The 14,058-nt window shown below is 39.4% G+C and overlaps 1 protein-coding gene across 2 annotated transcripts in view; it reads left to right on the plus strand.

Moving 5' to 3' along the window:
- The window catches only part of LOC117963108 (probable RNA-binding protein 19), a 75,143-nt gene extending 64,846 nt beyond the window's left edge, over positions 1-10,297 (plus strand). For both annotated transcript variants that reach the window (XM_058994822.1, XM_058994821.1), the window contains exons 23-24: positions 3,310-3,394; positions 9,490-10,297. In XM_058994822.1, coding sequence (XP_058850805.1) covers positions 3,310-3,383 — 74 coding nt within the window. In that variant the 3' untranslated portion in view covers positions 3,384-3,394; positions 9,490-10,297. The remainder of the gene's footprint in view (positions 1-3,309; positions 3,395-9,489) is intronic.
- The last annotated feature ends 3,761 nt before the right edge of the window (positions 10,298-14,058 follow it).

Below are 14,058 nucleotides of genomic sequence, written 5' to 3' on the forward strand. Positions count from 1 at the left end.
TTACACAGACTTCTCCCTGGTTTCCAGTTTGTTTTTTGTGACGGCTGTGGTTACTACTTTTGCTTCATATTTTTTCCCTTTTTCTTTTTGGAACCTGATAACATTCCAGTTTAGTTTGTGTTTCTGTTTCATATTTCCAGTGTGACAGGGATCTGTGTATTTGTTAAAGGTGTTTATAGTTTATAGTACTGTTCTGAAGCTCAATGATATTAGTGGGGCTCAGTTGTTTGCGATTTGGTGCCTGATAGATAATGGTGTCTTTTCCTGGGGTTGGACTCTTTGCACTGCTTTGTAGTCGGAGGAGCTTCTATCACCCTGACTTGGATGTTATTTCAGTGATCTTTTCTCTCTGTCACCCCTCTCCTCTCTGCTTCCCATACTCAAGAAAGTACTGCTGGTTTCTTTTTTCTTTCTTTCTTTAAAATTCGATTTTTTTCATTTTAAAAAATAGGAGCCCTTATGAGCTAATCATGTCTGTCTGTCAAACTCTACACAGTGAATGTGATTTTGCTCTAATCTTCACCAAATGTTTGCCATATATTCTTTAGCCTTCTAGATCATGTCATATTGCATTTGGCTATAATTCGATAAGCTCTCAATTTTATACAGATATTCTTATGCAGTTTTATACCGATATTTTGTAACTTTTCAGGTTTGATCTGTCTCTCTCTTCTCTCTCTCTCTCTCTCTCTCTCTCTCTCTCTCTCTCTCTCTCTCTCTCTCTAGCACAGCTATTGTTGCTGTTAATGATGTCAGTGATTGAGAGTTCATGCTTAGCTGGCTGTCGTTCTATTTCTAGACACTTGCCTATTACCTCTGTGCAAATCCAATTTCCCGGCCCTATTGTCATGTGTATGCACCTATTCAATACAGCAAGGCAAATGAGAGTTGAGGACTACCTCTGGGGAATGCGCTGGGGGGGCTGGAATAAAAAAATCAAACCTAATTATTGCATATTGATTTCTTTTTTTTGTTTAGTCAAAGAGAAAAATATTGTAACAGTATGAAAATACCAAGAACCAACATGGTTGCTGAATTAAGTAGTGCCTTACCAGGTTAATACCATTAATGATCTTACAAAGAATTTACTATTGAAGAGTCCTACAAAATTGAAACTTTTGTCATTGAATTTACAATGTTTTTGTTCTATTTCATAAACACCTATAAGCAGTTCTCACTAAACCTGTTATGTGAGGTAGGCTTTAGCATAAAGGAAAACGTAGCTCAGGGGGGGTACTCAATAGGAGGACCGTCGTCCAAATCCGGACCGCAAGTACATTTGGACCAGACCGCCAAGTCATATGCCAATCTATGTTTTACTTGCATTCACATTGGAAATGCTGTGTATTCTTTAGACCACATGGTTCTTCTGAGAGTGTGGAGCGTGGGGGTACAGTAGGTGTCGCTGTGATAGTAAGTAGCAGATACTCTGTGCAAGCTATGAATGAAACAAAATGTACAAGTCAAGAGTATTAGCAGCTCAAATGAAGTGAAACGTTGGCTGCTGTGGCGTCAAAACATCCCTTCTCTATGGCTAATTAGTAATTTTTTTTGAAAGTACACAAGAAAGATGGACTTTTCATACCTGGTACGAGTTCAGAAAAACGCACTTCACAAAGACCAAGAAAACAATGACAAGTACCGGTGCGACAAAGCCTGCTTTTGTTAAGTAGCTTTTCCAAGCTGATTAAAAAATATTACCGGTTAGACAACATAATGCTCTTTTTAAAAACACATGTGAGTCAACGCGTATTTGTGTTACTGTTGGTACTCCTGACTCTCGGGAAGCACACAATATGGGACCGTACTGTGCTACTCGTGTGTCCGAAACTTCACTTTGCAAGCAGTGGTAGCGCAACGGACAGAACCCGGCCACGACAGATCTCATCATTCCACCATCCACCAAAATGTGCTGTGTGCAAAACTTTCCATTGAGTATGCTGATTTATATTGGCGATTTAAAATTGTCAAATTCTGCGATCCAAGTCAGGCTTACAACACATGAAGTTAAACTGTTGTAATTTACTGTATTTTTTTAAAATTATTATTTGTAAGGTGTTTTTTTTTTTTTTTTTATTTTAATTCACTTGAAAGAGAAAGCAAATTACTTTTCAGTTCAGTTTTTTATTTTGTGCTTCAGTTTTGTTTGCTACAATTTGCTTTGCTTTTGCAATGGTGAAACACAATGTTTGACTCAGCTAACACAGACACACAAGAATACAGCAGTGTGGAATAGTGGTTAGGGCTCTGGACTCTTGACCGGAGGGTCGTGGGTTCAATCCCCAGTGGGGGACACTGCTGCTGTACCCTTGAGCAAGGTACTTTACCTAGATTGCTCCAGTAAAAACCTAACTGTAGAAATGGATAATTGTATGTAAAAAATAATGTGATATTTTGTAACAATTGTAAGTCACCCTGGATAAGGGCGTCTGCTAAGAAATAAATAATACAGTAGTTATATTCATTTAACCTAGTGAAGAACTCTCAAACCAACAACATGTGTAAAGCTGTATTTGTGTAGCTCTGTATTTGTTTGTCAGTATGGGGATGGCAGTCAGAGTGACAATGTGCTCTGGACCTTGGCCTTGCTGTAAGAATTTTGGACCTTCACTAAAATAATTGAGTACCCCTGATATAGCTAATACCCCATTTCACATGAAACCAAGAAACATGAAAAAATGTATTTACTTGAAAATAATTTCCAGAACAAAATTCTAAAATACTGAAGACACAATAACACAGTGCTGTACCTCCTAAAGTATCAGCCTGTGCAGTTTAGCTGCCAAACTAGCACGGTAAAGCTAAACTGAAACTCTTCTTATGAGGGGTGTGGTGGCTGGTTTTATCTGTCCAAAAACGGCCAAGCATGAAGGGACCTAGCTTGGCTGGAGTGACTAGCATGACTCTCAGTATACAACTTCATCTTTCAAAGTTATGACTCGTTCCAAAATGATGCAGCATTTGCTACAGACCTCCTCAGGATGGCTGCCACAGGTATCTCTCCAGACACAACAGTTTGCAAATCACAAAACCTCAACATGGCTGCCGTCAAATTGAAAAACGAACCATATAAATGCTGGTGTGCCAGAAGTACAAGTCACACAAATGTAAAGACAACCTCCAATGAAGCAACTATAGAGATACTCATTGTGGGTATGAATGTTTAAATTTGTGACAGTTTAAGTATACATTTTAGACATTTATAAAGAAAATGTTGTGTGCTACGTTGCTATTTTCCAGTTGTCATGGTGTGCCTGGCACAGACTGCAGTGCCCTCTCTGACCTGTTCCTCTTTTTTCTTTTTTCCAGACGGTCCTAAGAAGAAGCGTTCTGAAGTGATGGAAGACATTATGGATCAGATGGAAACTGCAGAGGAAGACTAGAATGGACAGAGGTCAATACTATTTCTGTTGCTTCAAAATCAATTTTCTCTCCAGCCAAAAAAGATGTATTGCTTATTAAAAACCCCTGTCTTTTAGGATGTGTCCAACTGCTTCTGCTGCTCCTGTATTGAATTGAATTTGTTTTTGTATCTGTATCAGAATCCTTCTAGAACCAGCAGAGTTCTGGCCCTGTCAAGCATAGAATGCCACCTGTGTGCAGTTGCTTTGTGGTTTTGTGATGTGGAATATACCATGTCTACTGATTGGTTGGTGGTTTTGCGATGTGGAATGTACCATGTCTACTGATTGTTTGGTGGTCTTGTGATGTGGAATATACCATGTCTTCTGGGGCTACATTAAAACTGGGGCTGTGTAGATAATGGAGTAATTCCCTCAACATGTTTACATTTGTTGGGTATTAACCCCTTTACAGCCAAGCATTCTTGTCATAGTCACCCGTATTTGATACCCTAGTTAAACGTATTTGAGACCGTAGAGTGATAGTTTTATTTTTTTTTATTTCCAGACCCTTGCCAGATCAAACGACATTTTCATGCTTTCAACACATTTATTTATTTATTTTGTAAGATCTCTAAATATACAAAAAAGTAAAAAAAAAATATATATATATATATATATATATATATATATATATATATATATATATATATATATATATATATATATATATTTTATTTATTTATTTGAACCTGTATTCTAATACTCAACATAACCAACTTCACCACATTGTAAACTAGTAAACAACAGCAAAGGCGCAGCCTGTAAATCGAGCTGTGTGACGAGTCTGACAGGTTTGCAAAGGGCTTGACTGTCTCTAAGAAGTGAGGTGCAGTTTAATGATGAAGTTACACAGCTAGGATGGAATCAACCATGGCCGATGGCAGCTACCCAAAGCCCACTAGGGGAATCAGACATAGCTGATGGGGGCTGCAAAGGGGTTAATGAAGTCAGAAAAAGTAGACTTGATTATGTGTTTATAGTCTTTAGATTTTACTACATTGCTTTTCATCTACAGTATTCATTTACAATGGTTAACAATGCATTATGATGCTATAAATAATTAAACTTTAAAATTCATGCAAGATCACCATTAAAACAGGACATTTTAGGTTAAATGTTTAGTAAAATATATGCTGTTTTTGATTTGTGTTTTTAATGGTTTAAACCTTTACAGCCAAAGTGTCAGTTTACGGCCTTAGTGCAGCTGTACAATTGTCAGTGCCCCGGGTGAAAAGGAAATTTAGCTTTTAGTTAATTGCCATTGATTGGTACTGAATTGTATAGATGAGGGCAAATGAGAGGAAGTCAGCTTTTCTTATTGTGGAATGAACACATTCTTTGAAAGGCTTGTTTGGGTTTCATTTAATACCTATTGACCAAAAGGGAATTTTCTTAAAATCAGCGAGTGTTATTATTTATTTATTTATTTATTTATTTATTTATATATATATAGTTGGCAGACGTCTTTACCCAAGGTGCATTCCACTAGGACTTGATTAACCAGATTTGAACCCAAGAATGAGGCAAGTGATGTTACCTGCCATCCAACATTAGTAAAACTATCTTGAAAACGAGTAGACGTTGCCTTCATCAGCATCTTCCGATTTTAATATAGAATTTGTAATCCAGAGTTTTGAAGTTCAGGGAAAACACAAGCTTGCTTCCAAGCCATTGCTAGAGTCAGCGTGCTCTTTAACCAAGCAGAATAAACACAGATGTGTCAGTAACACTTTGTTTTAACTTCTGGTAATTAATGTTGCAATGCATTGATTACTATGTAGTTCACACATAATAACTAAATAGAATCAGCTGCATAATGTGTGCATATCTGATTGGTTTAATTGATAATTACAGTAACAAGGCCATTAGAACACTTTGACAGGCAGAAGTTCAGTGTTTACCTCTGACACTCTTATAAACTAGCCACTTCTAAAGTGTCCTGCTCCAGATGGGGCTCCACGATGGCTTTGCTCTGTTTTTTGCTCTACTGTGAATACATAGTTTGATACATATCAATATGAGGAAATGTTCCGTTTTGTGGGTACCTCTATATCTAGAATTAAACAAGTCATTACAGTAAGGTCGGGGTGAATACAGTCCTTTTGTTTAAATGCAACGTGCTTCTGGACCTGCACATAGCCCTTGTTTAATGATACGCATCACGGCACTAACAATTATACAATTTGAAAAACAAAGCCACAAGCTTGTGGAAGTTGAATCAATTCAGATGTCTGGACTTTATTTTTCAAACTATCATCGGAAGTGCCGTGTGAATAGGGTTACCAGACCTCCCGGGAAAACTGGGATTGTCCCCGTTTTCAGCCTTCATTCTTTGTCCCGGTCGGAAAATTCACATTTTGGGTACAAAAAAGTATCAGTGATCTCAGCAGGTTAACAGCAGAGTATTTTATTAGGTTGTGTTAGCAGCATGCAAAATGAAATACTCTTATGCATTATGTGTTTACTGTGTATATAATGTTTACATGGTAATAGCTGATTTTACGATCATATATGTAGTAAAGTACATATCTAATTGCAATGAAACTTAGTAAGGACATTATTTAGCACAAGTTATTGAGAGAATCTGAATGTGTGAGTGGGCATTATCACTCGGACCCCCTACTTATCCCAGAATCGCTCATTGTCTCCTCGTTATTACCAAGGCAGACTGACTGTGGTACAATTGTTCTGCATTTTATCCCAAAACAGGCTTCTGCACCATTACAAAAAAATGTGTTTTGGGGTTAAATGAAGAACAGTTGTCCTACGTAGTCATTCAGCAGTGGTACTGTATGATGGTTTTTTTTATTTTTATTTTTATATAAAAGAGGAGACAATTATTATTCAGAGATACCAAGATAGTGAGCAGTGAGCTTGTATGACAAACTAGGTGATTTAAAGCCCCACCCCTAGTAAACATTTCTTATCGATCATTACATATTTCAAGTGGAGATGATTAGCTATTCAGGAATGCCAAGATAATTAGGGGCCTGAGTGGGGTAATTCTGTTTCAAGACTGGTGATGCTATAATTTGGACCAACATTGTATAGCTAGATTCATAGTCTCTTGATAGTTTTGAAAACAGTTCCATGCCCACTCTCAGAGTTCACACTCTCGCTGTTCGCTGTTCCATCTGTCTACGAAAATAAAACAGACACATCGACCTTTGTGCAAGTTTTTTGCATCTCTAAAGAGCGCAAGTGAAAATGCACCTTCCCAAGTGAGGCAATTAAAACCAGGACTTGAGAAGTTATGAATTCGTTTGCATTATTTCTCCCCCACGCTGAGCTACTAAAGCTCCACTTTTACACCCCAATCAGATTGCAGATGTCCCCTTCCAGGCACAATATTCATAGCATATGGAAAAGCACTGTTGTCTCGTGCGAAAGTGTCACCACAGTAAAGTGTTCATCTCACCTGCCTGCGTGCTCAGCTGTTTCTTAATTCTCCAGAGGGAGACTATTATCCCAGAGCGGACCCGATACAAGTCCTTTTTAGCCTAAAAAGTGATGAGTGCTCACTTGCTTTGTCTTTGTTTGTTAATAGATTTCCACTTTACAAACTTGATTGTAGCTAACTAAATAGTTCCATAAAATGGCCACCATGCAAGTCAATTCACTATCTACGTCTCAAATGTGCAGCTTTGAAAGAAACATGTTTTACGTGTATTTTTCGTATTCATATTTTGGAAATGGTTTTGTTAACTGTGGCAGGTCTGGGGTTAGAATCCCCTCCCTGCTAAAGCATGAGTGGAGTGTGGCCAGGTGCTAATTGATTCATTGATGATCAGTTAGCCCTGGCCTGTGTTCTGTAAAGAAGCTGGAAAGCCACTTCCTTTGTTCTGATTTTCATTAACACAGTGTTTTTACCATTGCTGGTATTACCCTGTGCACCACTGGAGCACCCCTGCACTATTGCTGTCATTGCTGGTACCCTAGTGGGGTCACATGTAACTGCAACAAACATTGGATCTGTTTTGTCTTTGTTTGTAAATAAACCCTGGGTGCCTGGGTGACGTTTCGACTGCATCCCTCTGTGTCTCTGTCTCTCACAGCAGAGTCTCACACCTCTGTTACACTTGCCAATACCTTAAACATGCTTACATCAAGATTACTACATAGATTTTGAATGTTTGTAGTGTTTTAAAATCAGAAACATTTACATTTCTGCACACTCTGGGCACCTGAAGTCATTTTGATTGTGGGCTCCAGCTTGCACTTTAAATACAGTGTATTACTGTGGAGCTGGGATTAGTGTTAATGCAGCGTGTTACTGTGGAGCTGGGGTTAGGTGTTAATGCAGCGTGTTACTGTGGAGCTGGGGTTAGGTGTTAATGCAGCGTGTTACTGTGGAGCTGGGGTTAGGTGTTAATGCAGCGTGTTACTGTGGAGCTGGGGTTAGGTGTTAATGCAGCGTGTTACTGTGGAGCTGGGGTTAGGTGTTAATGCAGCGTGTTACTGTGGAGCTGGGGTTAGGTGTTAATGCAGCGTGTTACTGTGGAGCTGGGGTTAGGTGTTAATGCAGCGTGTTACTGTGGAGCTGGGGTTAGGTGTTAATGCAGCGTGTTACTGTGGAGCTGGGGTTAGGTGTTAATGCAGCGTGTTACTGTGGAGCTGGGGTTAGGTGTTAATGCAGCGTGTTACTGTGGAGCTGGGGTTAGGTGTTAATGCAGCGTGTTACTGTGGAGCTGGGGTTAGGTGTTAATGCAGCGTGTTACTGTGGAGCTGGGGTTAGGTGTTAATGCAGCGTGTTACTGTGGAGCTGGGGTTAGGTGTTAATGCAGCGTGTTACTGTGGAGCTGGGGTTAGGTGTTAATGCAGCGTGTTACTGTGGAGCTGGGGTTAGGTGTTAATGCAGCGTGTTACTGTGGAGCTGGGGTTAGGTGTTAATGCAGCGTGTTACTGTGGAGCTGGGGTTAGGTGTTAATGCAGCGTGTTACTGTGGAGCTGGGGTTAGGTGTTAATGCAGCGTGTTACTGTGGAGCTGGGGTTAGGTGTTAATGCAGCGTGTTACTGTGGAGCTGGGGTTAGGTGTTAATGCAGCGTGTTACTGTGGAGCTGGGGTTAGGTGTTAATGCAGCGTGTTACTGTGGAGCTGGGGTTAGGTGTTAATGCAGCGTGTTACTGTGGAGCTGGGGTTAGGTGTTAATGCAGCGTGTTACTGTGGAGCTGGGGTTAGGTGTTAATGCAGCGTGTTACTGTGGAGCTGGGGTTAGGTGTTAATGCAGCGTGTTACTGTGGAGCTGGGGTTAGGTGTTAATGCAGCGTGTTACTGTGGAGCTGACTGAGTAAAAAAGTTAATTAGATCACTGATCAGCAAGATTTATTAACATTTGTTTCTTTTTCAACTGTATATCACCTTTCACAAATTCCCACTGTCAAAACATATTGTATAAAATCATGACTTTAATTGAATCAAGGTATTCTGAGTAATTCTAACAAAGTCAGCAAAACATGGGCTTTAGAACATGACGGTCCTTGTAGCTGATTGATCTCAAAACTTTGTCAAATTTAGGTCTTAAAGGACCAGAGTGATTCAGCATCAACAACATGACCCATTCCATACCCTCACCGCTCTGTGAAGAAGTGTCTCTCTCCTTCTGTCCCAAGTTAACTTCCAACTGTCCTCTGGTCTTAGTTTCTGTAGGGTTAACTATGTCAGTCAACGCTTATTTTAAGATCTAGAAGAATTCCATCATTTGCCCCCCCCCCCCCCCCCCCCAACGCACACACACACTCAGTTGTGTTGGAGAACCCTTTTGTCAGCCCTCATAGAGTGCAAAATAAAAACACAATAACTCACGAAACTCATGTTTTGATGCAGTTTTGTAATGCATCATTAGCAAATGTACGTGTTTTTTGGAAATTTGGAATCACTTGCAGATTGGCACATCAACCTTCTGATCAAAAATGATGTTTGGCAAATCACAGCAAGTATTTATTCAACGTTATATGCTTACTCATCTAGATATATAGGTAGTTAAGAGATAATCCTTGGAAATGTATTTCAGAACCATACAGGGTGAACATGTGTTACACCTCCAGATTCTCAGTAATATGGTATGCTTCTTATTGTGTTTTTTAGGTTGAACACCACGTAGGTGTGAACACTGTGGATCCCCTGATGAGAAGACCGAAGCCTTGGGGAATTAACTCCACAATAAGCAGAGCCTTCACAGCGGCAACCTGATTCAGTTCTCCCAATACAGGAAGATAATGTGTTGTGTAGTCCTGTTCATCAGCCTCCAAATGTATAGAAATGGCAGGGCCATGACCCAGGGCACGCTGACACAGGGAGGATTGTCTCCTGCGGTTTCCTCTCACAAAGAGAATGGACCTCTTGATCTCTTGTTTATCTGTTCACAGCACAACTTGTGGGGTTTTATTTGTAAACTGTCGACTGGCTGTATTCTGTGTTTTCAACAATCCTTAATTAAAGGAGTGTACAATATTTAAAAAAAAAAAAAAAAACATTTTAACCTATATGATTCATTATGGGAGAAGCATTTCCCTGGCAACGAGGATATTGACTATTATCGTATTACCTCCATACTATCGTATAGTGCTGAAACTGGGTCTTCTAAAGTCTGGGCAGAAGGTGTCTGTCCGTATGCCAATATGTCACTCTTCTTAGGAAGAACTTGTGATTTGTGAGTTTCAGTATCTGGGAATAAATAACTCGCACTGTTTTTTGTACATCCTGTGGATGTAGGTCATGGTGACATACTTGCGTCTTGGGTTTCCACTCCACTAATCTGCTGAACATGTTAGAGCATCTCTGTTACCGCTGAGTGGTCCTGTTTTCTAGTTGCTGTTTATCTATCTGTTAAAGTGTAACAACATGGTGCCATTTGGAATACAATTTCCCCCAAATAAAAAGACATTGTGCTGTATTGTGTTATTTTTTTTTCTATTTTAATTTTAGTTTTCCCCTATTGCTACCGCTGTTTCTCCCCAAGTTAGAATGATGTCCTGCAGTAACCACATCTACTCCCCACAGCAGCTCAGGAGAGCTGAAGGTCAATGTGATTCGACTCCCACTGTCAAGTCAATCTCCTCTTTACTCCCATGAGCTCTACAGCGGATGTCAGTGATCTACCGGCCTCTAGAGGATGAAGTCCAGCCTACAGGTGTCTACGATTCATGGCCAGTAGGGGCCGCTGTAGAGCAGTGAGGAGAGACGGTCCCTGGTGATTTTGTCTCCTGAACCCGTAGGAGCGGCAGAGCTAATGTGACGCTCCCTGTGAATCCGCAGCGAGGAATGGAAACTTTACACAGCCTGAACGCAAACCAGCGCTGCCCTGACTATAAGTTACACAGCACAACATGCATTAGCACCTTTACCACATGAGCTGCTTGGGGACCCAACATTCGTGTTTTTGTGGTCAGATTTAGAAAACACCCATAAAATGTTTTTTTCTAGAAAATGAAGTATAGTTTAGGTTACCACGGCACTTGAAGAGTGGATGATATCAGTGCAGGTATTCCATGATATTTAATAAGCAAGTGATCTGAGTAGTAAACCCCTAGCTCTCAGCACAGGTTAACTAATATATTAGAATGAGGTCTGAATGACTCAAGCTCGGTAGACCTAGTGGGGTTGAGATCTCTTTTTAAAAGCATTTGTGTCCTGTGTCAATTACTACTAAAACAGTATCTCTTAATCCCTGGCCAACTAAGGGTTGTCCATAATTATCATCAATTACAGCAAGCATACACTGTCCTATATTTTCGAAATGTAATTACTCACCTTAGTGAATGTGAAATAGGCACTTTTTACTGGTTTACTGTATGCTATGTTATACACAAACATGTAGAAATTGCACTGGTTCAAAATATTATAATAATCTATCTCTGTGGTTTGCAAGAGGAACATAATCTGTAACTTAATTGGTGCATGGATTTCCAAAGTGGTATAAATGTTCTTTTTTTTTCTTTGTCTAAAAAACAAACCCAAAAATGTTCCATTTGTATATTGATCACTGCAGAAAGCAGATAGTACTTGGCTTTACATATTTCCTATCTACCAAGAGAGGCAGCTCAAGTCAAGTCACTTTAAGGTAAATTATGTTTTATTACAAATCCCCCAACACATATTTCTGTTTACTATTTATATTGAAAAATACATATTTGTGTCAAACAGGATTGTATTAGTGTAGGTCTAGTTAGTACAATATGTTATATTTTAGTAACTACAAATAAATTGCAAGAAATATGTCCCATTTTCTAATCGCATTTCTCAATGAAACAGTAGAATTGTGTGAGAAGCAGGAAGCTTTTGTGTGGTAAGGTGTAGATTATGAGAAACAGATTTTAGACATGTTATTTGTGCATGTATTTAAATTGTGCATATATTTGCAAACTGGGGGAATACAGTAACAAAACTTTTTTTTCTTCCCGCCATTTAACAATGAATTATATTTAGTGTGGTTCTGTCTTTCAGTACCATTTGTCATTCAAATGATCGCCTTTGATATACGCTGATATAGCTAACAACATTGCATCAGTAAGGAACTTGTTATGCCCAGAAAAGATGTAATCTTACAGAAAACAACCGGAGCTTGCTGACGCTCCATTGCCTTCTATACACTGGAAAACTACGAGGATCAATTTTCTCAATCAAAAATAAAATATCATGAACTGTGGCTACAGCTCTTTTGAAGGATGGTTTATGAATATTTCAAGCTATATAAAAACTGATCATTCTGGACAGCCCCTAAATGATCATTTATTATTATTTTTTTAATAAGAGTGCCCAATTATTTGACCCCCCTGATTTTCTCCCCAGTTTAGAATGTCCAATTACATTTCCGCACCGCAGCAATTCCCCACAACAGCCCGGCAGATCTGAAGGTCAGTGAGTGTCCTACGATTCCACTACCAAGCTTATCCTGACACGGAAAGGACGATTTCAGCGAGTTACCAGACTCTCCAGGCACCTGACCAGCAGGGTCCGCTGTAGTGCGACAAAGAGAAACGGTCCCTAACGGGGTTGCCTCCCTGACCAGCAGGGTCCGCTGTAGTGTGACAAGGAGAAACAGTCCCTAATGGGTTTGCATCCCTGACCAGCAGGAGCACCTGAGCCAATGTGACCATCGTTCAACTATAATCTTTAAATCTGGCTTTAACCCTTTGCAGTCCATTTATTAAGTGCGTGTCAGGCACGTCAGGTCCAATTTATTTTCACACGTGCAGTTAATTTTAGACGTGCTGTTTAAAAGTATTTTTTTTTCCACAGTTGTGAGTTGTAAATGAATAATCACTTATTCACTATATCTGTGCCTTGTTTTATCCTATGAAGGAGATATAGGTGTAATGGAGGTGCTCAGATGTACATATGTCACACTTCACCCTCTTCACTATATCTTTGTCTTGTATTGTCCTGTGAAGGAGATATAGGGGGTGACTGTTTATCCATTGGTCTGTATGTCTAGGAGGCATTTACATGAGTGTTATTTTTTACATAGTTCTGAAGAACCACTTACTAATGAACCTACACACAGGCACAAATAAGTAGTCTGATAACAGGTTTGTTTGTTTGACAGCAATTGCAGAAAGTGGTATACAAATGCAAATTCTATTGTAAATTGTAACGTAACGTTCTACACAATAGTCGAATGTTTCTTGTAACGACAAAGGAGACGTGATGTATTGCACTGCTAGTAAATCAAATCTTATTAGATATGATATTCTGTTGAATAGGCTGTGTCGTTTTGTATTGAAAGAGAAGTAGACACATCACCGAGTTGTACAAGAGGCTGGGATGGGAGTCACTACAGTCCTGGAGGCATTAACATTGATGTTATCTTATTTATAAACCCCTGTATTACCTCAATGTTTCACAAGTTGTACTGTCACATCATATGACCTCAGATCAAATCCTTTTAAAGCTTTTAATGCCATGTTTCCATATGGCCCATAAAACTCAATCTCACCCTCATTCCACCACCAAACTGGGGCTGCAGCCAGTTCCAATCCAATCTACAACCTGACGTTACACAAAAGTCAAGATTCCCTCTCGTATCAAGTTTCATATAATTGCAATTTATAAATGAATTCACCTGCCTCCAATACTTTTCAGATAGGTTAATTAACTCCTTTCTATTCTTTTTTTCTGCAAGCCACAGTTTAAAACACAACACTAGCATCCTCATCCTCATAAATAAAAAAAAACAAAATGAATACTGTCCTCGGGGACTGTTTTTAAATATGTACATAAACCCTGTTTCTCTCTTAGATGTCTGTAAAAACATTACTAGCACTTCAATCCTATGGCCTACTTTTTAAGGTATATTACATGATAAACAAAATACTGATTATATTAACAGGAGGCTTCGTGGTCCAGTGGTTAAAGAAAGGGGCTTGACACCAGGAGGCCTCAGCCACTGACTAACTGACCCTGTGCTCCGACCTTCGGATGAGACGTAAAACAAAGTTGTTCCTATTGTAAGTGAATCTCCAGCAGCAGTTGTTGATGCATAGGACCTTAAAATGAGCAGCAGTTGTTGATGATAATAGGACCTTAAAATGAGCAAAACTACTCAAATGGGCCTGCATAGGACTCAATACACATGAAATAAAAAAATGTGGCAATAGACCATTTCATTTCTGCAGATATACCCTCTGTGGTAGTTCAATTTAAAGGTAAAATAAC

Source organism: Acipenser ruthenus, chromosome 21, assembly GCF_902713425.1.
Source record: "Acipenser ruthenus chromosome 21, fAciRut3.2 maternal haplotype, whole genome shotgun sequence".
NCBI lineage: Eukaryota > Metazoa > Chordata > Actinopteri > Acipenseriformes > Acipenseridae > Acipenser > Acipenser ruthenus.